General features: G+C 23.0%; 7 protein-coding genes across 7 annotated transcripts in view; 3 read left to right on the forward strand and 4 right to left on the reverse strand.

Moving 5' to 3' along the window:
- Positions 1–3,053: 3,053 nt before the first annotated feature.
- cycA (hypothetical protein) lies at positions 3,054–5,015 on the forward strand (the record flags this gene model as incomplete). Its single annotated transcript, XM_001134569.1, has 3 exons — positions 3,054–3,209; positions 3,309–4,589; positions 4,686–5,015. The coding sequence occupies 3 exons, from the start codon at positions 3,054–3,056 to the stop codon at positions 5,013–5,015; spliced, it is 1,767 nt and encodes a 588-aa protein (XP_001134569.1).
- Positions 5,016–5,543: 528 nt separating this feature from the next.
- Positions 5,544–6,081, reverse strand: med22 (hypothetical protein; the record flags this gene model as incomplete). The annotated part of the gene is made up of 2 exons (XM_636765.1): positions 5,544–5,786; positions 5,875–6,081. The coding sequence occupies 2 exons, from the start codon at positions 6,079–6,081 to the stop codon at positions 5,544–5,546; spliced, it is 450 nt and encodes a 149-aa protein (XP_641857.1).
- A 296-nt stretch (positions 6,082–6,377) lies between these two features.
- DDB_G0279089 (hypothetical protein) lies at positions 6,378–10,765 on the reverse strand (the record flags this gene model as incomplete). The annotated part of the gene is made up of 3 exons (XM_636766.1): positions 6,378–10,251; positions 10,337–10,535; positions 10,648–10,765. The coding sequence occupies 3 exons, from the start codon at positions 10,763–10,765 to the stop codon at positions 6,378–6,380; spliced, it is 4,191 nt and encodes a 1,396-aa protein (XP_641858.1).
- A 2,432-nt stretch (positions 10,766–13,197) lies between these two features.
- Positions 13,198–17,449, reverse strand: DDB_G0279091 (hypothetical protein; the record flags this gene model as incomplete). Its single annotated transcript, XM_636767.1, has 4 exons — positions 13,198–13,234; positions 13,328–13,463; positions 13,548–14,685; positions 14,759–17,449. 4 exons carry the CDS (start codon positions 17,447–17,449, stop codon positions 13,198–13,200), a joined length of 4,002 nt encoding a protein of 1,333 aa, XP_641859.1.
- A 585-nt stretch (positions 17,450–18,034) lies between these two features.
- On the forward strand, positions 18,035–21,812 carry gxcCC (RhoGEF domain-containing protein; the record flags this gene model as incomplete). The annotated part of the gene is made up of 3 exons (XM_636768.1): positions 18,035–18,078; positions 18,329–21,579; positions 21,670–21,812. The coding sequence occupies 3 exons, from the start codon at positions 18,035–18,037 to the stop codon at positions 21,810–21,812; spliced, it is 3,438 nt and encodes a 1,145-aa protein (XP_641860.1).
- Positions 21,813–22,915: 1,103 nt separating this feature from the next.
- DDB_G0279093 (Kelch repeat-containing protein) lies at positions 22,916–25,264 on the forward strand (the record flags this gene model as incomplete). The annotated part of the gene is made up of 1 exon (XM_636769.1): positions 22,916–25,264. One exon carries the CDS (start codon positions 22,916–22,918, stop codon positions 25,262–25,264), a length of 2,349 nt encoding a protein of 782 aa, XP_641861.1.
- A 542-nt stretch (positions 25,265–25,806) lies between these two features.
- The window catches only part of abpB (actin bundling protein), a gene marked incomplete at both ends in the record, with an annotated part of 1,121 nt that continues 1,069 nt past the window's right edge, over positions 25,807–25,858 (reverse strand). Inside the window, one exon of the mRNA XM_636770.1 lies at positions 25,807–25,858. This exon is cut by the window's right edge and continues 793 nt beyond it. Within this exon, the coding sequence (XP_641862.1) occupies positions 25,807–25,858 (52 nt within the window).

Consider the following 25,858-nt stretch of genomic DNA (forward strand, 5'->3'; position numbering starts at 1 on the left):
TCAAAATAATCATCAATTTTATTAAAAATAATTATTTTTTATTTTTTAATGTGCAATTTGATTTTTTTTTTTTTTTCATAACCTAAAAGCCCAATACAAATTCAAAATAAAAAGCTTTGTGTTAAGGTTCTGGGTGCAAGAAAAAATTTTTTTTTTTTTTTTTTTTAGTGGGTTTATAATAATAAACTGTGTTTTAAAATTTGCAGCATTTATTTTGACGTATTTGAAAATCCTATTTAAAAAATATCTTTTTTTTCAGAAGTAGCGAATTTTATTTTTTTTAAAATATATTTTTTTTTTTTTCCAATTCATGAAAAAAAAAAAAAAGTATAAATATCATGTGAACCCTAATAAGATTTTTTTTTTTTTTTTTATTTATTTTGTTTAATTAAAAAAATTTTATAACTTTTTTTTTTTTCTTTGCCTTTTCTTTCATTTTTTTTTTTATCAATAAATAATAATAAAAATAATAATAATAAAAATAATAAAAAAAAAAAAAAATTAAAAAAAATATATTATAAAAAATAATAGATCAATTAATAGAAATATTAAATTAATTTACCATTAATCTGATTCTTGATCAAAAACCCAAATTCACAAATCGAAAAAAAAAAAAAAAAAAAAAAAAAAAAAATCAAATTTGTGAACACAAAAAATTTTTTTTTAAAAATAATATATAAAAAAAAATTCAACTTGTATTACTATTGTACTCTTATTCTTGTATCTATATTTGTAGTTTTTTTTTTTCATATTGTCAAAATATTTATATAAATATATATATATATATACCCAAATAAATAAATAAAAAAAAAAAAAAAAAATTATAATAATAAATTAATATCTTTTTTGATTAAAATAATTAACTGACCAATTCATAATTGGAATAAAGGATAAACGTCTTATGTCTCTCTTAAACGCCATCGTTAGCATCATTACACAGCATCTTCCAAAAAAAAAAAAACCATTTAAAAAAGTTACTTGCCTTCTAAAAAAAAAAAGAAATTACATGTTAAACATTCCTCTTAGTGCTACCAACCTGATAAAATTAAAAAACAAGGTAAGAATGAACTCTTTTTATTAATTTATTTATTTATTTATCTATTTATTTTTATTTTTATTTTTATTTTTTTTTTTTGGTTGTTGCTTTTTTAACAAAGTTTAAAAAAAAACAAAACACAAAGAAATCAAAATTTATCTCATTATAATTTCCTCACAAAATTTACAACTCTGTTGAAGCTATTGTCTATTTAATTTTTTTTTTTTTTTTTTTTTTTCTTCACAAATATAACAATAACGGATAATCCAAAAATAGATAATTGTTTTTTTTTTTTTAATTCATTTTTTTTTTTTTTTAATTCATTTTTTTTTTTTTTTTTTTTATTATTACCCAATAATTTAAATAATAGTAATAGATTAAAATGATTTTAGTTCCAACATTCATTATTTTCAGGTAATTGGGCTAAAAAAAAAAAAAAAAAAAAAATTGTAACTCGTAAAACCAAAAGACACTAAATTATATATTTTTTTTTTTTTTTCTTTTTTGAGTACATTAATATAAAAAAAAAAAAAAAAATTAAAAAGGTCAAATTGTGACCGATTTGACTTTTAAAAAAATAATAATAATAATAATAATAATAATAATAATAATAATAATAATAATAATAATAATAATAATAATAATAATAATAATAATAATAATAATAATAATAATAATAATAATAATAATAATAATAATAATAATAATAATAATATGTAATTAAATCTTTTTTTTATTTATTTATTTTTTATTTTCAATTTGTTTTTTTTTTTTTTTTTAATTTATTCTGTTTTTATAATCATTTCCAATACAGCAAAAAATAGTAGTGAGTGGAGTTGTTGGTATGACTTAATTTACAAAAAAATCCAGTAAATTTACTATTTTTATCGGTTATTATAAAAAAAAAAAATAACAATGATCAATTAATTATTTTTTTCATTTAATTTTTTTATTTTTTAATTTTTATATTTAAACATATTTTTTATTTTTTTTATTTTATTTTTTTTTTGTAGATGAAAAGTGCAAAAAAAAAAATAAAATAATAATAATTTACGAATTAGTGTATAGATTTATTAAAGTGTTATAACACCATACGTTTTTTTTTTTTTTTATTTGTGCTATTATTTTTATTATCTTCTATCATAGGGTGTTGGTGGTGCATTTTGCCAATTTTTTTTTTAATTATATTTTTTATTTTTTAAATTATATTTTTATATTTTTTTTTTTAATTTTTTTTTTTTTTTTTTTCTGTGTTTGTTGGTGATTGACAATATACTGAAGTGCTGCTATGTATGAATATAGCCGACAATATTTTACAAACAAAATAATAATAATAATAATAAAATAACACACAAAAAATATAACAGTACATTTTGTTAGATCAATAATATATATTTACAAAAAAAAAAAAAAAAAAAAAAAAAAAAAAAAGAAAAAAAAAATAATTATAATAATGTGTTTGTGACTTTAAAAAAAAAAAAAAAAAAAAAAAAAAAAAAAAAAATAGATATTAAATTTAATTAATTAAATTAAAATATTAATTTCAATAGAATTTTTTATTCAAAATTTTTTTTCCATTCATTATTAAATTAATATTCATTTATTTAATTTAATATTGCATATTTATTTATTTATTTATTATTATTATTTATTTATTTTCAATAGTTGTATCAATAGTAGCAATTTTAAATGTATTTTGGCTAATCACATTTTCTAATTCAAATGTAATTAAATATTATTTTTTTTTTATTTTTTTATTTTTTTTTTTTCTTTTTTGGGTATTTTTTTTTTTTAGTGCCCAAAAATTTTTTTTTTTCTTTTATTATTTTATTTATTATTGTTTATACACTATGTCATTGTATTGTTATTATTTTATAACTCATTTTTCAATTTATTAACTTACTTTTTTTTTTTTTTTTTTTTATTAATAAAAAAAAAGATTTATAAAAAATTTTAATTTAAAAGAAAAAAAAATAGAAAAAAAAAAAAAAAAAAAAAAAATATAAATAAATTTAAAATGAATCAAACTCTATCAAATGAAAATGACGAAGTTAAAAAATCGTCATCCAATAAAAGAGAGAGTCCATTTCCACAAGAAGATACCAATAAAAATCATAAAAGAGTAGCATTATACGATGTTACCCACCAACAAAATATTCAACCACAACCATTTGTAAGTCTTTTTTTTATGAACAAAAAAAAAAAAAAAAAAAAAAAAAAAAATCATAATAATTAATAAGTTTTTTTTTCTACTTCTAATCACTTCCCAAAGAATGTAAATAACAACGATTGTCTTGTCAACAATAACTATAATAACAATAATAATAATAATAATAATAATAACTATAATAATAAGAATTTAATGGCAAAACCCATTCAATCAAATAAAAATAATAGTATTATAACCGCCTCAAACATTCCCAGTACTTTCAACAATACCGCCACTAATAATAGCAATAATAATAATAACAATAATAATAATAACAATATTAATAATAACAATAACAACAATATTAATATTATTAGTAATAATAATAATAATAATAATAATAATAATAATAATAATAATAATAATAATAATAATAATAATAATAATAATAATAATAATAAGTTAAAATCACAAACAGTAAATGGAGGTATTAAAACTGAAAACTTACCATCCAAAAATAATAATGATAATAATAGTAATAGTGATGATAGTAACAATTCAAATAAAACAAATCAAACTCAACAAGATAATAGTAATAATGAAATAGCACCACCAACTAAACCAAACAATAATAATAATAATAATAATAATAATAATAATAATAATAATAATAATAATAATAATAATAATAATAATAATAATTTAACAGAAAATGAAAACAACGAATTAAATAATATTAAAAACAATAATAATAATAATAACAATAATAATAATAATAATAATAATAATAATAATAATAATAATAATAATAATAATAATAATAATAAAGAAAATAATAGTTTGGAGAAAACATTCCATGCTCATATTCATGCCGATTTTAGTCATGTGCCACATATAGACATTGATGAACAATTTGGGGCATGCCAAATTCTATGTGCGGAGTACGCAGAGGAAATATTTGATAATGCGCGTAAGAATCAATGGAAAACACAGCCTACAGACTATATGCAAAATCAAAGTGAATTGAAGCCAGGTATGAGAGCAATTCTCATTGATTGGATCGTAGATATTGGTTGTGAATTGGGTGTAAAGAACGAAACCATCTATTTATCAATAAATATTTTGGATCGTTATCTTTCATTGCAACCAGTCACTAGAAATGAATTCCAAATGATCGGAGCCTGTGCCTTCTTTATCGCGGCAAAGTATGAAGAATACAAGGGTGCTCAACCACAATTCATCATCCAATCAGCCGGCGAGTTTTTCAATGTTGACCAACTTTTGGAATGTGAATGCAAAATGTTAAAAACTTTAAATTTTTCACTTTGCACTCCAACCATCAAATTCTTTTTGGGTAGATATTTAATTGCCGTAGGTGATTCAGATATTTCTCATGTTGCTCACGTAAGTTTCCTATTAGAAGAGAAAAAAAAAAAAAGAAAAAAAAAAAATTGCAATTCCATACTAATTTTTATTTTTATTTATTTATTTTTTTTTTAGTTATTTGGAGAATTATCATTATTAGAGTATAATTTGATTAATTATCCACCATCAGTAATTGCAGCAGCATGCGTTTATTTGGCATGTTTAGTTTTACAAAAGCAATGGACCACAACTTTAACCTATTATTGCAGAGTTGAAGTTAATGATATTTACTTTCAAAAATGTGTTAGATTCATCTATGATAAATTTCAATCGAATGAATCAGAGACTTATTCTCGTACAATTAAAAGTAAATATGCTTATGTATTTGATATATTTAACAAGTATAGTTCAAATCAATCCTCAAGTGCTCCATTTTGTAACAAACAACAATTGATCTATAGTTAGATTAATTTCAACTATATTATCAATTGGATTTATGCCAAATAGTAATTAAGAATAGAATAATTTCATTTTTATATAATATTTACACACTTTTTTTAATCAAAACAAAAACAAGAAAAAAAAAAAACAAAAAAAAAAAAAAACAAAAAAAAAAAAACAAAACAAGAAAAAAAAAATTAACAAGAGATTAATTTTCTTTTTATTAAATAAACTTTTAAATATTATAAACAACCTTTGTTGTTTGTTTATAAATATTTTTTTTTTTTAAAAAAAAAAAAACTATAATTAACAATTTTTAACTTTCAAAATGTTTAGTTTATTTTTTGAAATTATGAAACTATAGTATTTTTATAAATCTTTTTTTTTTTTTTATTTTAAACGTTTCCTTTCAAAATTTTTAAAAATTAAAGGATAACCATCACTGAAAATAGTATTAAAAAAATCAATTCCTATAATTTTTTTTCTTTTTTTTTTAATTATATATACATTTATTTACAATATTATTATTATTCTTCTTATTATTATGATAGATTATTTAGAAGATGAAGGAGGGGGTAGTTTATAACTTGAATTATAATATTCATCTTCTAATTCTTTTAACGATCTTGATAACTCTTCAGATATTAATTTAATTGATTTGTTGGTTCTTTCATTCTCTTTGTGAAAAACTAAATTTTGAATTCTAACTTCTTCAGCCATTGTTGAAAAATCATTTAAAATTAAATTTTGTTTTAATTCCTCTATAATCTTTAATAATCCTTCACCTGCATTTAACTATATATGTTTTTTTTTTTTTTTAAAAAAAGAATATTAATACTAATAATATTATTTCATAAACACAGTTATTTTTTAAAATACAAACCATATTAGAAGTTCTTGTTTCCATTTCATAAATTTCACTTGCATTTTTTAAAGGATCATTCACTTTTGAAATCTTTATAATATTATGATAATTTTCTAACAATTGCATAATTTTTGAATCAATTTGCTTTTGAAAGAATTGTTGGTCTCTGAATAAAACTTCACCTCTAGTTTGGGGTGGTAATGAATTATTTCCACCAGTATTCATTTTATATATTTTGATTGATATGATATTAATGAAAATAAAAAAAAAAAAAAAAATTTAAAAAAATGAAAAAAAAAAAAAAAGTTGAAAAAAAAAAAAAAAAAAAAAAAAAAGCTGGAAAAAAAAACAGGAAAAAAAAGTTGAATAAATTGAAAATCATTTCAACCAGCTTCTTGGTAAATTGATTTTTTTTTTATATTTTATTTTATTTTATTTTATTTTTTTTTAATCATTTTATTTATATTTTATTATTATTATTATTATTATTATTATTATTATTATTATTATTATTATTAAATTTATTGTAAACTTGCTAATTCCATTTTAGTATTAATGAATTTTTGTTCTAAAATGGTGTAATCATTTTCCATTATTTTCTTTTCAGATTTTAATTTTTCGATTTGATCCAATAAGCCTTTGATATAGTCATCTCTCTCTTGTTCAGCGAGTACAGTTTGAGTGAGAGTGGTTGTTTTCTTTATTAATTCTTCTTCAATATTTTTATAGGCCTGAGCGTTTACTCTTCTATTGGTATCAGTAATTTTAATAATACCTTTTGGTTGATAAGAATGATCAATAGTGAAATCATTTAAAATACCACCATAGGAAGGATCTAAAGTTTTTGAAGATTTTTCACCCAATAAAATTTCACAATTACCAAGTTCAACACCCCATTTAATGTTCATATTTACCTTTTTAATACTTTTTTGGATATTCTTGATCTTTCCTCTCTTTCTCTCTACCAAACCAACGACTTTTGTAATGAAATTTTTAATATCGGGCATTTTAATTTTCTTTCCAAAAGTTTTTGACTTGAGTGGTTTTTTAAAACCTGGTGGATATCTCTTTTTCATCACTCTAACTTGAGTACCTTGAAGTTTAACCCAAACATCGGTAACCCAATCATCAATTTCTTTATCGATTAATACTGATTGTTTAGCTACATCTTTTTGATGTCTTCTTTTGTAGGTGATTAATAAATTTGTATTATCTTGATTTGTGGCTGGTATTAATTCATCCTCTGGAATTGGTAATGGTCTAAGTATGGTTGAGGTTGATAATTTTGGATGATCAATACCGTAGGCTTCAAAGGTACCAATCTTAAATACAATAGTTTGACCAATATCATTATTTTGTAAAATAATACCCATTGATTGAACTTTAATTTGACTTAAAATATCACCACCACCACCACTACCACCACTACCACTATTGTTTACATTTTTATTGATAATTTCATCAGGTATAATCGATGTTTTTGCTAAACCACCAATAATTGTATCAATAACACCACCAATAATTTGAGTTGGAGGTGGTGGTTGATCATTTGATGCTGATGAAATTGGTGAATCTAATGAAATTGTTTCATTTGTAAAGGAATCATCATCTTGCTGTTGTTGCTGTTGTTGTTGATTATTTTCTTCATGAACATCATTATCATGTTTTTCTTTTGGTTCTAAAAGATGTTGAAGTGGTAAATGGAAATCCCCATTTTGAATTGAGATATAAGAAGTCCAAAAATATTGTTGTAAAGTTTTCTCAACCTTATTCTTTATGGTTAAAGTTTTATCCAATTTCTTTTGTTCCAATGATTTTAATCTTTTCTTTGCCTCTTTAGAGATTCTGGATTTCAATAGATTTTTTAATTTCTTTGGTGATAAATATTTATTTGCAACGAAATCCAATAACTCTGAATGTTGTGAAGTCAATTTGAAATTGAAATCTGAAGAGATCAATGATAAATCAATCTTTGGTATTCTTTTATTGTTTGCCAATAGATGATCATGAGATCTTGAGATACGAGTGAATAAACTAATGGTTGCAGGCTCTAAAATGGTAGTGATTGTATTATCATGATCAACATCAATGACTCTCAATGAAACATTCTCCATTTGAAATGAGAACCTATGATCTAAACCAAATTGTGAAATTATATCTTGTGGAGCTATTGGTGTGGTGTTATTGATATTATTAGTTGTCATATTAATTAATTGAATACCATCCATTAAGAAAGGAACTGTCTTCCAATCACTATGATTACACATTACAAATGATTGTAAATTAATTTGTAGTCTTAAACCTCTAAATGATTCATCAACATTTTCTCTCTCCTCTGGTAATATCAATTGAGTATTGGTTGCCTTTAAAATTATCTTTATTTGACTCTTCCAATTATTTGATAATTTTAATTTTCTCTTAAATGTATTAATTTTCTTTTTACTTTTTTCAATTACTGATTTTTTATTTTCATCATTATTAATTTTATCTGATGTATCTTTTTCAATTTTTTCATTTTCATTTATATTATTATTATTATCAATACTATTATTATTAATATTTTCATCGGTTGGTTTTTTACTATTATTATTATTATTATTATTATTACTATTATTATTATTATTATTATTATTATTATTATTATTATTATTATTATTATTATTATTATTACTGGTATTATTATCGATATCATTTGTTGTTAATGGAATAGTGTCAATTGGTGAAGTAATTGTGACAATATTTTTTGTTGGTGATAATTTTTGAATAGCACTATTGTCAATATTATTACCATTTAAATCAGAATGACCATCTAAATCTAAAGTACGATTATGATAATCATTTATTGAACCAGATTCAGAATCTAAATCAGATTCATTATCAGATTCAGGTGGCATTAAATAAGAGATTAAAGTTTTCCAAACTTTTCTATCACCATAAAGTTTTAAATCATTTAAACTAATGTTTGATTCTAAACCAATTAAAGGTGGACCTTGTAAATTTGAAAGTGGATCGATTTCATTGGTTTGAGGTGAAGTTGAGTTACTGCTGCTACGATTTGTAATTGGTCTTCTAAACATTAGATTACCTTTTAGTAAACATTGACCTGAATAACTATTTATATTGATTCTAGCTGGCATTGAATCTGAAGATATCGATGTAATGGATTTATTATATTTCTTTGTTTGTTCAATATTTGTATTACACAGTTCATTCTTTATTAAACCTGAAGAGAATGATGCAACCTCTTGAATATTCAATGTATTAAATAAAACTGATAGGATAGTTTCACGAATTGGTAATTGATAAAAAGTAGTATTGGTTTCACGATTAATTGGTTTAAATATTGTATTGGCTGATGTGAATCCAAAATGTAATCCTTCACCTTTAAATCTAAATCCTGAATCTTGTTGTGCAAAATTATCCATCAATTCTAATTGATATCTTTCAATATGAAATTCATATGAAAAATCTGAATGTTTTGGTGGTGGTGGTGAATCATCATTAATATCACCTCCACTACCACCACCACTCATACCATTACTACCAACATTAATTGGTGGTGTTAATGATCCATTTGTTGCTGCTGTTATACCATTTGCATTATTATTATTACTATTACTATTATTATTATTATTATTATTATTATTATTATTTGTCGATGTTGAGGGTGATGATACAGTTGTAGTTGTTGGTGAAGTTGTAGTATTAGAGAAAGCACCTGCAGTACTTTGTGAAATTGGTGTAACATTTAATGGTGTTAAATTACTTGTAGATGATAAATCTGATTTACTTAATTGTTGACCATTACTATCTGTTATTGATGTTGATGATGATGATTTATCTTTTTTCTTACTTGAAAATGATAAAGAAGATTTTAATTTCTTTCTATAAGATTCAAATGGTTGTTGTGAAGATGGTGAAGAAGCTGGTATAGCTCTTGCAAGAGTTGCTTGGAAATTATTAATTAAATCACTAAGTGAATGATATTCTGATAAGGTCCATTTCAAATCCAATTGTTTAAAGAGTACTTCAATCTTTGCTGATATTTGAATCCAATCTTTTATTCTACGTTTTGAAGAATACAATACTTTCAATGGCATATTCTCAAGAAGTGTTTTTGACATACCACCAATATCTTGAATCTTTATTGTGATTGATTTGGCTGTAATTAACTTGTGTAATGATTCAACACCATGTTCTTTATCCACTGCTTTAATTTGACTTAAATCACCTGGTTGAAAATTTGAATTGGTCGATTGTATCAATATATCATTAATTTCAATCATTAATCCATCACCATTTAAACTAGCTATATTTAATTTCAATTTCTTTACTTCAATTTGTAAATTCTCTGTAATTTCATTTCTTTTCTTTTCTTTATTTTTATTTTTAATTCTAAATATATATAAATAATTTTATTATTATTCTAATATAAAATTAAAAAAAAAAAAAAAAAAATATAAATATAAAAAATACTTACTTTTTTAATTGTGAATGAAATGGTTGAATTTCTTCAGGTTCTCTTAAATTTAATGAAATGGTTTGAAGAGAAATTACAATTGGTTCTTTTTTAAAACTAGTCCATGGTATTTTAGCTGATAGACTATCACAAGATGCATTTACAATTTGGAATTGTGGTGGAATTAATAATAATTCTTGTATAATTACTTCATTTAAATCTGAGGAAATAATAAAAATAATAATAGTATTAGTAGTAATTAAAAAAAAAAAAAACTATTATTTCCTATGAGGAAAAAAAAAAAAAAAAAAAAAAAAAAAAAAAAAACTTACCTAAATCCACCAAAGTTCCTTCTCCTTTCATTAAGGACATTGAAAAATTATCAGATTTGAAATTTTTTATAAACATTTTGAAGTACTTTTTAAGTACTTTTGATACAATTGCTTCCATTTTATTATTATTATTGTTATTTTTTTTTTTTTTTTTTTTTTTTTTTATTATATTATAAATATCTAGTTTTTATATATTAATATTATTAATAAATAATTTTAAAAAAAAAAAAAATAAAAAACTATAATATTCCACAGTAATTCAAATTCTTTTATTATATTTAATTTAAAAATAAAATATTTTGTAAAAGTACAACAATTATTAATACTATAGTAAAAAAAAAGTGTGTTTGTATTTTTTTTTTTTTTTTATTTATTTGTAGAACACAAGATTAATTTTTTTTTTTTTTTTTAAATTTTTAATTTTTTTTTTATTTTTTTATTTTTTATTTTATTTTATTTTTTATTTTTTTTTTTATTGCTAAAAATGAACACACCTACGTGGGTTATAATAAAAACTTTTTCCAAATTTTTTTTTTTTTTTTTTTTTTTTTTTTAATAATTTCATATCCCAAACCCCTACCATTTTTTCTCGTTTTTATTTAAAACACATGTTTTGTTTTATTTCGTTTTTTTTTTTTTTTTATAAAAATTAACCAATTTTGCTTTTTCTAGTATTATTTAGTTATAATATACTTTAATTAGTTTTTATTTTTTATAGGTTATGAATAATGATTTATGGGAAAAGTGAAATGAATAATTTCAAAAGGACAAATATGGTTAGTTTTAATTGTTAAAAGGTTAATTATTATTGAAAATGGTCGATTAATCAAGTTTAAATCAATTTCATTGGTGGTATTTATAATTTTCACAAGAAAATAAAATTAAATAAAAAAAAAAGAAAAATAAAAAATCAAAAAATTAAATAAAAAGAAAATAAAAAAAAAAAAAAAAAAAAAAAAAAAAAAAAAAAAAACAAAACAAAAAATCAAGTCGAAAAAAAAAAAAATGAATCAAATTAAATTATACATATGGTGATTCTATTAAAATCCAGGAAAAGAAAAAAAAAAAAAAAAATTTTAATTAATTTCATACACAAATTTAAATAATTCAAAAAGAAGTATAATTCGTAAATGGTATTGTATCTTTTTTCCACACAAAAGATAGAATTTTAGAATTTTTGAAAAAAAAAAGAACAAAAATCGACATCAAATTAGTGGTAAGAGAATATGGCATTGTTCATATCTCTTTCTCCCCTGTCTCCTCCCCCCCTTCACAATTAGTTAATTGTTTGCGTGTGTGTGTATTTGTTGTTTGTTCCACATCTCCACATAATCATCAATCAATTAATTAATTGTTTTGTTATTATCTTATAATAGAGTATTGTTTTTTTGTTCTATTTATTTTTTCAATATTATTTATTATTTATTAATAAATTTTTTTAAAAAAAAATAATTGCACCACATTTGTATCAGTTTTATATCTTTTTTTTTAAAATTTTCACTATTTATACAAAAATTTTATCAGTCAATAATTTTTGATCTATCTTTTTTATATTTAAATTTTTCTTTTTTTATTTTTTTTATTCCATTTTTTTTTTAATCATTTTTATTCTCAAATAATTTATATTTATTTGTTTTTAGTTTTAGTTTTTTTTTTTTTTTGTCCTATATATGTATTTTTTTTTTTTTTTTAATTATTAGTATTTTTATTTTTGTTTTTAAAATTTTTTTAAATTTCCACTTTTTTCCAAAAATTATTTTTAATTGTTTTGTGAATTTTAAAATCAATAATTTGGATTATTATTATTTTAAAAAAAAAAAATTAAAAAATAAAAAAACTCACAATTTGTAAATTGTTTGGAAGGAATTGATTTATTAGGGTCGAGAATCACCTTTTTTGTTGATGAATATTAATTTTATAATGGTTTTGTTTGTATCCCAAATAAAACAATCTTGTAAAATTAATATTCTTTATCTCTGTTTTTCCTTTTCTTTTCCATATTTCCAACTAAGCTCAATTTGTCTTGTTTTTATTTCTTTTTTTTTTTTTTTTTTTTTTTTATAAAATAATAAACATTTTATAATTTTTGAATTTCAGCAACAATGTTTTTATTTTTTTATTCAAAATTCATCTTCAAGAAAAACATTTCCTTTAAGTGATTGGTCTATCAATTCCTATCTTTCCAAAAGAAATCCTTTTTTCAAATAATCAATTCAAATTTCCAATTCAAGTATTTTCAATTCGTATTATTTAAAATATTTAAAAGTATGTACATATTATTATTTATTATTATTATTTTTATTTTTTATTTTTTGGGGGTTGGTTTTAATTTCTGGATTTCAAGAATTAAGGTTAGTTTTTAAATTAAGTGTATTAAAAAAAAAGTAAAATAATAAAAAAAATAATAAAAAATAAAAATGAACAATATTTTAGTAATTTACATTATATAAAGATCGAACTTTAAGTTTTATATATTTTTTTTTATTTTCATTTTTTTTTTTTTTTTATTTTTATTTTATTTTTTTTTTTTAATTAAAAAAAAAAAAAGGTTTACTGATATTTAACTTGATGGGTTTCATTTGGGTCGCTAAAAATAGAGTAAAAAAAATAAAAAGAGTCAGTTTCTTTCTTTTTTTTTTTTTTTATTTATTTCTTTTAAAAAATATGTTTTGATACTCACATTTCGGTTGAAAGGTTTTGTGGATAATCATATAAATCAGTTGGTTGGTGTTGTGGATAATTATACCAATTAGGGTTCCAATATTGTGGTGGTGGTGTATAATAGTATGGATTTTGATTATATGGATAATATGGGTCTGTTTTTTTAATTGATAAAAAAAAAAAAAAAAGTTAGAGGGATTTTTTAAAAAAAAAATTTAAAAAAAAAAAAAGATATTTACCTTGAGGAAAATGTTGAAAATATTGTTGTTGTGGTTGTTGTTGTTGCATTTGGTATTGTTGTGGTTGGAAATAAGATTTTGGTAACTTTGGTTTCTTTTGCATTTCAATTGGTTGTAATTGAGCATTTGGTTTCCTAATATAAGTATGATACTGTTGTTGTTGTTGTTGTTGTTGTTGTTGAGGTGGTGGGAATGAATTGAAATTGCCTTTAGGTTGATATACCAATTGTGGCATCATATGATTATATGGTTGTGGTGATGGAGATTGATATGCATGATAAGTATTTTGGTATAATGGTATTTGTTGTTGTTGTTGTTGTTGTTGTTGTTGTTGTTGTTGTTGTTGTTGTTGTTGTTGTTGTTGTGGTGGCGTATGGATTGGTTGTATTGGTTCAACTGAAATTTCAGTGGATTCATTTGTATTTTCCTCTAAAACTTTCGATTTTTTAATTTCGACTTCTATTTCAGAGTTATTTATTGTTGTTGTTGTTGTTGTTGTTGTTGTTGGTAGTAATGTTTGCGTATTATTAATTGGTGTTGTTGGAACTTGTTGGGAGTGATATGCAGGTGTTGTTTCTTTAGTTATCTCTTCTAAAACTGAAACTAAGGTTGGTTGTACTATAACTGGTGATGGGTTTGCTGATGTTGTAGTTGCTGTGTTTGTTGTTGTGGTGGTTGCAGCTGATGTTTGAGATGGTGATGTTGATGGTTGTGATGGTGATGGGGTGGTTTCAACTGGTTTTGATGGTGTTGTTGTTGGTTTTTTATAATTTGATTTATTTCTTTGGTTGTTTCTATTATTATTATTATTATTATTATTATTATTATTATTATTATTATTATTATTATTATTATTATTATTATTATTATTATTATTATTATTATTATTATTATTAGAGTAAGAAGAGGTAATGTTAATTTTATTTGATGTTGAACCAGATGCAGAATCAAATTTAGTTGGTGAAACAACAGTGGCTGTTGATGGTAATGATGTGGCTGGTTTAGGTGAAACTGGATTTGAATTTGAAACATTGCTGATATTCTTATTTACTGCTACATTAGTTGTTGTGGCTGATGATGGGTCTAATTTGTTAATGTAACTCTCTTTTGTTTTATTATTTTTTAATTTCTCAAATTTCTATGGTAAAAAATAAAAAAGTTAATATGGTTTCTTTTTTTTTTTCTTCCACTAATATTAAAAATATATTTACATTTTCTGCTGCATTTTCTTTTTGAAATCTTGGTTTTTGTTCTTTTGATTGGGTTTTTTGTTGTTGTTGCTGTTGTTGTTGTTGTTGTTGTTGTTGTTGTTGTTGTTGTTGTTGTTGTTGTTGTTTTGTTGGTTGTGATTGGGATGGTTGTTGTTGTGATTTTTGTTGTTGTTGTTGCTTTGGTCGTTGTTGTGATTGTTGTGGTTGTTGTTGTAGTTGTTGTTGTTTTGGTTGTTGTTGTTGTGGTTGTTGTTGTTGTTGTTGTTGTTGTTGTTGTTGTTGTTGTTGTTGTTGTTGTTGTTGTTGTTGTTGTTTTGGTTGTTGTTGTTGTGGTTTTGGTTGTTGTTGTGGTTGTTGTTGTTGTTGTTGTTGTTGTTGTTGTTGTTGTTGTTGTTGTTGTTGTTGTTGTTGTTGTTGTTGTGGTTGTTTTGGTTGTTGTTGCTTTCGTTGTGGTTGTTGTTGTTGTTGTTGTGGTTGTTGTTGTTGTTGTTGTTGTTGTTGTTGTTGTTGTTGTTGTTGTTGTTGTGGTTGTTGTGGTTGTTGTTGTTGTTGTTGTTGTTGTTGTTGTTGTTGTTGTTGTTGTTGTTGTTGTGGTTGTGGTTGTTGTTGTTGTTGTTGTTGTTGTTGTTGTTGTTGTTGTTGTTGTTGTTGTTGTTGTGGTGGTTGTGAATAAGATTTAATTGTTTGCTGAGATGGTTTTGATCTAATGTTATTTCTGCCATTTGAAGTATTATTTCTTCCTCTCATTTCTTTTTGCTCAACTGTATTTTCCCTTTTTTGTTCTCCTTTAATTTCCACAGTGTTTAAAGATTTATTATCTAGTCTTTTGTCAACTATATTTTCCAACCTATTTTCAACTTTGTTTTCTGCTTTGTTCTCAACTTTGTTTTCCACTTTGTTTTCTACTTTGTTTTCTACTTTGTCCTCCACATTAACTTTCTCAGCTTTGGCCTCGAAATTGGACTTCTTTCCTACTTTAGTTTCAGATCTACGATCATTGGTTTTATGTTTTTGATCATTGCTCTTTGTTTGTGATTTGGGTGCTACCACTGCTTGGGGAGAATTAACATTTGGTGCAGATTGTGGTTGGTTTGGAGAAGGTTTTGGTGGGGTGGTCCTTTCTTGAGACTTTTGTTGAACCTGTGATCTTGGTGTTTTTTGTTGTCTTTGTTTTTGTTCAGTATAAGTTTGATTTTGAGGTTGAATTTGAGATTTAGTTTGAGTTTGAGTTTGAGGTTTAGTTTGATTTTGAGTTTGATTTTGATTTTGAGTTTGATTTTGATTTTGAGTTTGATTTTGATTTTGAGTTTGAGTTTGAGGTTGAATTTGAGGTTTAGTTTGATTTTGAGGTTGAGTTTGATTTTGAGGTTGAGTTTGAGTTTGATTTTGAGGTTGAGTTTGAGTTTGATTTTGAGGTTGAGTTTGATTTTGAGTTTGGGGTTGATTTTGAGTTTGAGGTTGAATTTGGGGTTGAGTTTGAGGTTGAATTTGGGGTTGGGGTTGGGGTTGGGGTTGGGGTTGAGTTTGGTGTTGTGGTTGTGGTTGTGGTTGTGGTTGTGGTTGTGGTTGTGGTTGTGATTGGGTTTGTAATGGTCGTTGAGGTTGTCTTTGTTGCTTTTTTGATTGTGATCTTTGGGTTTGGTTTTGTTTTTGTGATGAATTTTTTTGAATTTGTGATGAATTTTGTTGAATTTGTGATTGTGGTTGCACATCTGGTTGTATTGGTTGAGGTTTTTCAGGTGTACTTTCTATTTTAACATCTGTGGATGAATCCCCATTTGCAGAATTTTGCCCACTGTTGTTTTTGCCTCTGTTATTACGATTTTTATTATTGTTATTGTTATTGCTATTATTATTATTATTATTATTATTATTATTATTATTATTATTATTATTATTATTATTATTATTATTATTATTATTATTATTTGGAGGTGGGGTGGCAGCAACCAATCCAGTTGTGCCATCTGTTGAAGATTTGGCAATACCACCTTCAGTTTCTTTAATATCCTTTTTTACATCTTTTTTAACCTTTTTATTATTATTATTATTATTATTATTATTATTATTATTATTATTATTATTATTATTATTATTATTATTATTATTATTATTATTATTTTGGGTTGACGGATTTTTTACTGATGGAGAGGGTGTATCTTTTATTTGTGTAGAGTTTGTATTTGAAGGATTTTTGTCATCTTTTGCTTGTTGTAATGTTGGTGATGCTTGAGATGTGATTGGTAGATTTGGTGATGTTGGTGGTGAAATTGGTGTGGGTGATACCAACTGTTTACCTTTGGATTTTGGACGATCTTTGTTTTTATTACTACCACTTTTATTAATATTATTATTATTATTATTATTATTATTATTATTATTATTATTAATATTATTATTATTATTAATATTATTATTATTATTATTATTATTATTATTATTATTATTATTATTATTATTATTATTAGTTGGCAATGCAGCCACTGTAGGTGATGTTGCTAATTTTTCATTATTGTTATTATTGTTGCTGTTATTGATATTGCTACTACTATTATTATTATTGGTGTTATTGTTGTTATTGTTTGTAGTACTACCCATCGATTTTTTATTATTATTATTATTATTAATATTATTATTATTGTTATTGTTATTGTTATTATTATTGTTATTGGCGTTGCTACTGTTGTTCATTTGTATGGAAATTTATAACCCAATTAAAAATTATAAATAACAAATAAACACATATATTTATTTATTTCAAATTCTAAGTATTTGGGGCTTAATTTTATTAATAAATAAATAAAAATAAAAAAATAAAAAAAAAAAAAAAAGGAAAAAATTAAAAAATAAAATTAAAGGCTTTTTTTTTTAAAAAAAAATTAAAAAATAAAATTAAAGGCTTTTTTTTTAAAAAAAAAAAAAAAAAAAAAAAAATTTATCTTTTTTTTTTTTTTATTTTTTTTTGTTTTTGTTTTGAAAACAATAAATACCCCTTTAAAAAAAAAAAAAAAAAAAAGTTAAAGAGAGATCTTTTTTTCAAAATCATAATAATAATTTAAAACAAGTAATTTAATCTCATTGTTTTTTTTTTTTTTTTTTTTTTTTTTTTTCTTATTATTATTATTATTGTTATTATTATTATTTTTATTATTATCAATTTTCCAATAGCACAAATATATTTATATATATATAATATTGTAATAATAGTAACTGTAAAAATAAATCAAGATAAAATAGGTAATTAGCAATAATACCCAATAATAAAAGAACTAAAGAATGAGTCAAAGTGAAGATTACTCTACAGAGAGTCAAAAAAAAGTGTAATTATAATAAACATTTATAAGTATTTTTTTTTTTTTTTTTTTTTTTTTTTTCTCTCTCGCACCAATATTTTTTTTTTTTTTTTTTTTTTTTTTTTCTCGATATTGTTTTTTTTTATTATTTATATTTGTTTACTATTATTTTATGTAACTAACTGTTATTTTTTTTTTTAAAAAAAAAAAATTTACGTAAAAAAAAAAAAAAAAAAAAAAAAAATAATAATAAATAAAAAACCAACAACTAAAACAGATATACAATTTGGGCAAATAATATTTTAAATAAAAGAAGTTTACATATTTCAGATTTATTTGAAGATTTAAGAGATGGTGTTTATTTAATAAACATATTAGAGATATTAACCTCTGAAAAGTCTGAAAACTATATTGTCAAACCAAAGAATAGATTACAACAATTATCAAATGTTCAATTAGCATTAAACGTTATTGATAGATGGGGTATTAGTTTAGTTAATTGTAGACCAGAACATTTAGTTGATAAAAATAGTAAAATGATTCTAAGTTTAATTTGGAGATTAATTTCAAAATTTCAAATTCAACAATTTTTAACTGATGAAGATTTTGGTTTATATGATAATAGTACTAGTAGTGGTAGTGGTGGTAGTAGTAGTGGTAGTAGTGGTAATAATAATAATAATAATAATAATAATAATAATAATAATAATAATAATAATAATAATAATGATCATCCAACAGAATTAATTAGATCATTTTCAGGTATGATACCAAATGTTTCATCAAGAACATCAACAAGTATTAGTAAACCAACAGTAACAGCAAAGGAAGCATTATTGAGATGGTGTAGACGTGAGATTGAGTCATATACCAATGCAACTAGTATAACGAATTTCAGTAAATCATTTCAAAGTCCACAATTATTCTATTGTTTAGTTCATAAATATTGTCCAGAGAGTATTGGTAATTTAGAGAGTATTTCGAAACAAGATGAAGTTGATGCGTTAAATAAATGTTTTGATATTGCAGAGAAACAATTAGGTATTCCAAAGTTTTTAACACCTCAAAATATCATTGAAGGTCCAATCGATGAATATTGTGTTATGACTTATATTTCTTATTTTTTAAATTATCATAGAAATCAATTACAACCACTACCATCATTACAACATTCAATTTCAACTAATTCAACCACTGCCACCACCACTACATTCACAAAAGGTCATCAAAGAGTATCTAGCACAGGTTCAAATAATTCAAATGCCTCAACAATTAGTAATGATTTAAATGTATTATCATCAACTGTATCAATATCATCATCATCAACTTCTACAACAGCAGCAGCACCAATAACATCATCATTATCAACGTCATTTACAACAGCAGGTTTACCTTCAACTACATCATCATCATCAACAACCACAACAACATCAACTTCACTATCAATACCACCATCACAAGGTGTTAGTAAAAAGAGAGCATCAATATCAGTTAATACAAATGTTAGTAGTAGTAGTAGTAGTAGTAGCAGTAGTAGCAGTAGTGGTAGTAATAGTAATAGTAATGCTAGTGGATCAAAAACACCATCACTATTATCTACACCAGAGAAATTAGCATTTACTTCACCAATAAACTCACCTTCATTATTAAATGATAATAAAGTATCAACTTCACCAAGACCTCAACATAAACCACAACCACCATTATCACCACAACAACAACAACAACCAACTGTACAAAATTCACAACAACAACAACAAATTATTGAAATTATAAATAACTTTGCATCAGAATTAAAGAAATTCTCTGAAAGACATGAGGGAATGTTAATTAAAACAGCGGCTATTTTAGATGAAAAAGTTAATAGATTAGGTGACAAATTAGATCAATTAGAAACGAAAATATCTTCAATGAAAAATGTAATCTCATCAATAACAGAAAATCATCAATGTTCTCATCACCATCATAACCATAACCATAATCACAATCAGCAACAACAACAACAACAACAACAACAATACAGTGAAGTAAGTTCACCATATTCTGATAAGAGGATTCAATCATTAGTGACCTCACCAATTTCATCACCATCATTAACACCAACCTCACCAATGACTCCACCACAAAATGGAACAAATACAACTACAACAACTACAACTACAACTTCAACTTCAACTACAGTTCCAAGAAAAGAAACTCAACAAGAGAAAGAAGAAAGAAGAGAGAAAAGAAGAAGTAGAAGAAAAGAAAAAGAAGATAGAAGACAACAAAGAAATGCAACATTAAAAAATAATAATACCACCACCACAAATTTCTCTAGTGGTGGTGGTGGAGGAGGTATTGATCCACATGGTACATTAACACAATCATCATCATCATGTTCATTAGTTGATGAAGCACATGATCGTGAAGAGATTAAAAAGATTATAAAATCACAAGCATTGGTTAGAGGTTATTTAATTAGAAAACAATATAAACGTATAAAGAATCGTAGAGAAGTTGCCCAAGAGATCTTAAAGACCGAAGAAACCTATGTCAATAGTTTGACAGTGCTATTCAATGAATATCTAGTACCACTAAAGAATGAAAGTGCAGGTATATCATCAATCAGTGCAGACAATGTGAAAACATTGAATAACAACATCAATGTAATCTTAAATATGAACAACATGCTTCTCAAGAAACTTCGTGAAAGAATGACAACACCATGGCATTATAGACAATTGTTTGGTGATATCTTTTTCAAGATGAGTGATCTCTTGAAATGTTATATCGCCTATGTCAATCACTACAATCGTGCCCTCTCCACTGTAAATGATTTCACCAAACATTCAGGATTGAACGAGATGATCAATGCAACCTTTTTAAGAACTCATCAACAATTGCGTGATCTTATCATTATACCAGTTCAAAGAATTCCAAGATATGTACTATTGTTGGAAGAAATGTGTAAAGTTACAGAGACCTCTCATCCTGATCATCAACAACTAAGTCAATCGTTAACAAAGATGCAATCGATAGCTGACCATGTAAATGAAAAACGTAGAGATTTTGAAAATGTTATTCATGTCTCTCTTTTACAAGATGCTATCACTGGCTTCAATATTATGGAATACTCTTCACTACGTTATATTATGGAAGGTGACCTTCAAGCTCATATCATGAGTGGTGGTAGTGGTTTTGGTACTGCTATCGCTGGCGTCGTTGGTAATGCTGTCTCTGGTACCAATGGTGGTGGTGGAAGTTCTGGTTCAAACAGCGGTAGTGGTGGTTCAAATTCAAACTCTGGCGGTGGTAGTGGTAGTGGTGATCTTGGTAAAGGTGTAACCACTCCATTACATGTATTTTTATTCAATCAAATGATGGTGGTTTGTAAATATAAAAAGGGTAAAGATAGTTACTTCACCAATAAAACCCTCTTTGGTAATGTAAACAATGAAAAACATAAATCAAAACAACCAAAATATAAATATTTATCTCATCATCTTTTAACCTCAAATACAAAATTATCAAGTAATAAATCTGAAAGTAAGTAAATAATAATTCTAATAATAATAATAAAAAATAAAAAAAATAAATATATTAACAAAACTTTTTTTCTTTCCAAATTATTATTAGATTGGTTTGGTATTGATAATGGTTCAGATTATAAAAGATTTTTTGCAAGAACTGTTGCCGAAAAAGATATGTGGGTTCAACATATTCAACCATGCATTGATAAAGCCACCGAAATTAAAACACTCAAAGATAATAAGAAATAAGTTATCCGGATTTTCATTAGAAATATCACATATTTATTTATAATAATTTAAATTTTAAAAAAGAAAAAAAAAAAAAAAAAAAAAAAAAAAAAAAAGAAAATATATTTAATAAAAAAAAAAAAAAAAGAAAATAAAATAAAAAATTTATATAATTTAACTTTTAAAGAAGAAAAAAAAAAAAAAAAAAAAAAAAAAAAAACTTTTAATCAATGAAGTGATCTCAACAAAATATGATTTCATCCAATCAAATTTTTATTTTTATTTTTATTTTTATTTTTATTTTTATTTTTATTTTCCAAAACATTTTTTTTTTTTTTTTTTTTTTTTGAGGACAATTTATAATAATTGATCCCAAATCTCTAGTGTGACGGAATCTTTTTTAAAAACCAATTATTTTAATTAATTGTAATAATTATGGTTTTTTGATTAATTTTTTTTTCTTTTTTCGTTTATGACCCTCTATCTTCCAAAAAAAATAAAAGATAATCACCTGACTTTTTCGTAAAATATATTAATTTTATTTTTTTTTGAATTTTTTTTTTTTTTATTTTGGATTTTTTTTTTGATTTGATTAAAAAAAAAGATTTGCTTCTAAAATTAGGTTCCTTTTTGATTTTTTAAAAAGGTTTATTATAATTAACTATTTTATTTTAATTTTATTTTTTATTTATTTTTTATTATTTTTTTTTAAAAAAACGATTTTTTTTTTTTTTTTTTCTTTTTTTATTGTTTTATTTTATTTTAAAACATTGTTATTAATATTTCATTGTGTGTGGTTTTTTTTTTTTTTTTATGTTGCCAAGTTATATATAAACAATTGTCAAATAGTTATTAATTATCCGTACTTAATTACCCCCCCCCCCCTTTTTTTCTTTTTAATTTTTTTTTTTTTAATTTATTATTTTTTAATTTTTTTTTTTTTTTTGTGTTTAGATTAATTGATTAATATCATTAAAAATTTTAAAAATCGGCTTAAGGAAAAAAAAAAAAAAAAAAAGTGTATAAAAAAAAAAAAAAAAGAAATAAAAAAAATAATATAATTATAGATTAATAAATAAAAACAATAAGAAATTATTTTTTTTTTTCCAATAAAAAAAAAAAAAATGACACATAAAAAAGATAAAGATAATGAAAATTTATCAGAAAAATTAGAAATTCAAAATAAAGAAATTAAAGAGATTAAATTATCAATAAAAGAAATTACAAGATCTATTGAAAATGTTTATCAATTATTATTAACCAATAGGAATTTATGTAGTCATTGTCAACAACAAAAATTGAATAATAGTGGTGGTGGTATCAACAATACCAACAATAGTAATAATAATAATAATAATAATAATAATAATAATAATAATAATAATAATAATAATAATAATAATAATAATAATAATAATAATAATAATAATAATCTTGTAAATAATAACCATGTAAATAATAATAATAATATTAATATAAATAGTAATGGCATAAATAATACTATAAATAATAATAATAATGTAATTAATAATAGTAATGGAAGTAGTAGTAATTTATTGGGAACAATAAATAATAGTATAAGTAATAGTTTAAATAATCATGAACAAATTAAATTTTTACAAAGAAGTAAAACCTTTTCACAAGAGAGTGATATTCTTACACAAACTCTCACTGATAGAGCAAATTATTTAAATAATAGTTTTCAACAAATTGGAAATAATGGTAATAGATCCCCAAGAAATATATCACAACCACCATCACCATCTTCACCCTCATCATTATCATCTTCTTATTCTTCAACTTCATCTTCCTCATATTTAATAGTTAATAATAATAATAATAATAATAATAATAATAAAAATTGTAATAATAGTAATAATAGTAGTAGTAATAATAACAATAGTAATAATAATATAAGTAATACACCACCAAAAGTACCAATATTACATTTAAAAAAAGATGTTTCAAATCCAGGATTAATTAAACAATGGATAAGTGATACAGTTAGAATTAAAGCAGATGATAAAAATGTTGATGAGAAAATAATAAAATTAGATATTGGTGGTAAATTTTATTCAACTTCATTGAGTACATTAACAAAGTATCCAAATTCAATGTTGGGTGTAATGTTTTCTGGTCGTTATGAATTACCACGTGATAAAGATGGTAAAGTATTCATTGATAGAGATGGTAAATTATTTGGTTTTATATTATCCTATCTAAGGGATGGACCATTATGGATACCACCAGTTGATATGGATTTAAAGAGAAGAGTCGAGGTTGAAATGTCCTATTTCGGTCTCCCAAGTATTCAATATACAACTCAAGTCGGTATGAGTCCAATGTCAACACCACGTTGTGTTTGTGATGTTAAAAATCAAACACTCGGTCAAAATAGTGAACATCAAGGTATTTGGGAAGAAATTAAAGGTATGACTACAGGTATAAAATCATTTAGATTATTAATTACAATGAATAATACATTATATGCAATTACTGAACGTATTCATGAACAATCAAATGATATTAGTTTAAATAGTGGCAATAACAATAGTAATAATAATAATGGTAATAATACTAGTAATAATGTCAATAGTAATAATAATAATAATAGTAGTATAATAATAAATAATAATAATAGTAGTAGTAATAATTTATTAAATTGTAATATAAGTAGTAATAGTAGTACAAATACAAGTGGTAATAATAGTCCAAGTTTAAGTGGTGGGTCATCATCAGTTACAATTCAATTTGAAGAATATAATATTAGAAGTAATAGTTGGAGTTATATTTGTCCAGTATTAGATTCAATGACTCCACATTATTTTGCAGCTGGAGTAGTTGGTGATAGTATTTATGCTTTCCCCGACGCAGGTTTACAACAATCAATCTTTAGATACGATGCCAAAGAAATGAAATGGAAAAACACTGAAACCAAACTCCCATGTGGTAAAACTGGTTTCAATTTAGCCGTTTTAGATGATTACATTTATATTATCGGTGGTTATAAAGGTTCAACTGTATCTGATTCTGTGGAAAGATATCATCCAAAATCAAATAGTTGGTGTTCAGTTAGTAATATGTTAACAAAACGTGCTGAAGGTTCAACTGTAATTCATGATAATAATATCTATATTATTGGTGGTTCAATTCCAAATACAACCATTGAACGTTATAATCCTCATTCAAATGTTTGGTCATTCGTTTGTAACCTCAGTAATGGTCAATTCAAAGTTTCAACAGCCGCTTCAATTGAAGGTAAAATTTATGCAATTGGTGCTGAAAATGAATCTTATTCAAACAACATTGTACTCCAATTCAATCCAACTACAAACTCTTGGAAAAGAGTGGCTCCATTATTGGCAAATTCTTATAATCCTCATAGTTCCGTGGTTTTAGATCGTTTCATTTATTTCATTCCTTGGGGTGGTGGTGGTTCAAATGTTCATAAATATGAAAGTTGTTTTTGTTAACAATCTATCATAAATTATATATATATTAAATATTGATTTATTATTTTTAAAACTAAATAATTAAAAATAAATAATAATAAAAGAATTAAAAAAAAAAGAATAATAATAAAAACAAAGATTATTTGGTTTCCAAACTTTTTATTATTTTTTTTATAAAAAAATTATTTTTAATGGTAATATGGAAATTTTAATTAATAGTAATTTGTTATATTTAATTTCTAAATACACTTACCACCTGTTTTCCAAATAATCATTTCGATTATTAAAAGATAAGTTTTTTTTAAAAAATAAAATAAGATTAGTAAATTTAATTTGATTAAAATAGGTTATATAGATTTTTAAAAAACACAATAAAAAAATAATAAAGAGAGAGAAATGTTAAATATTTATATTTTTTTTTATATGGCAGATGAAAACACCAAAGTGTTTTAATAAATATATATTTATTATTATTTTTTTTTTTTAAGGTTTTATTTTTACAATTTTTTTTTTGATTTTTATATTCTGTTTTACAAATTAAATTGTTCGGGCAAATAGAATATTTATTTCTTTTGTGGACCGTATCTCTTTTTCTTTTCTTCTAAATCACGATTC

The sequence above is a fragment of the Dictyostelium discoideum genome, assembly GCF_000004695.1.
Source record: "Dictyostelium discoideum AX4 chromosome 3 chromosome, whole genome shotgun sequence".
NCBI lineage: Eukaryota > Evosea > Eumycetozoa > Dictyosteliales > Dictyosteliaceae > Dictyostelium > Dictyostelium discoideum.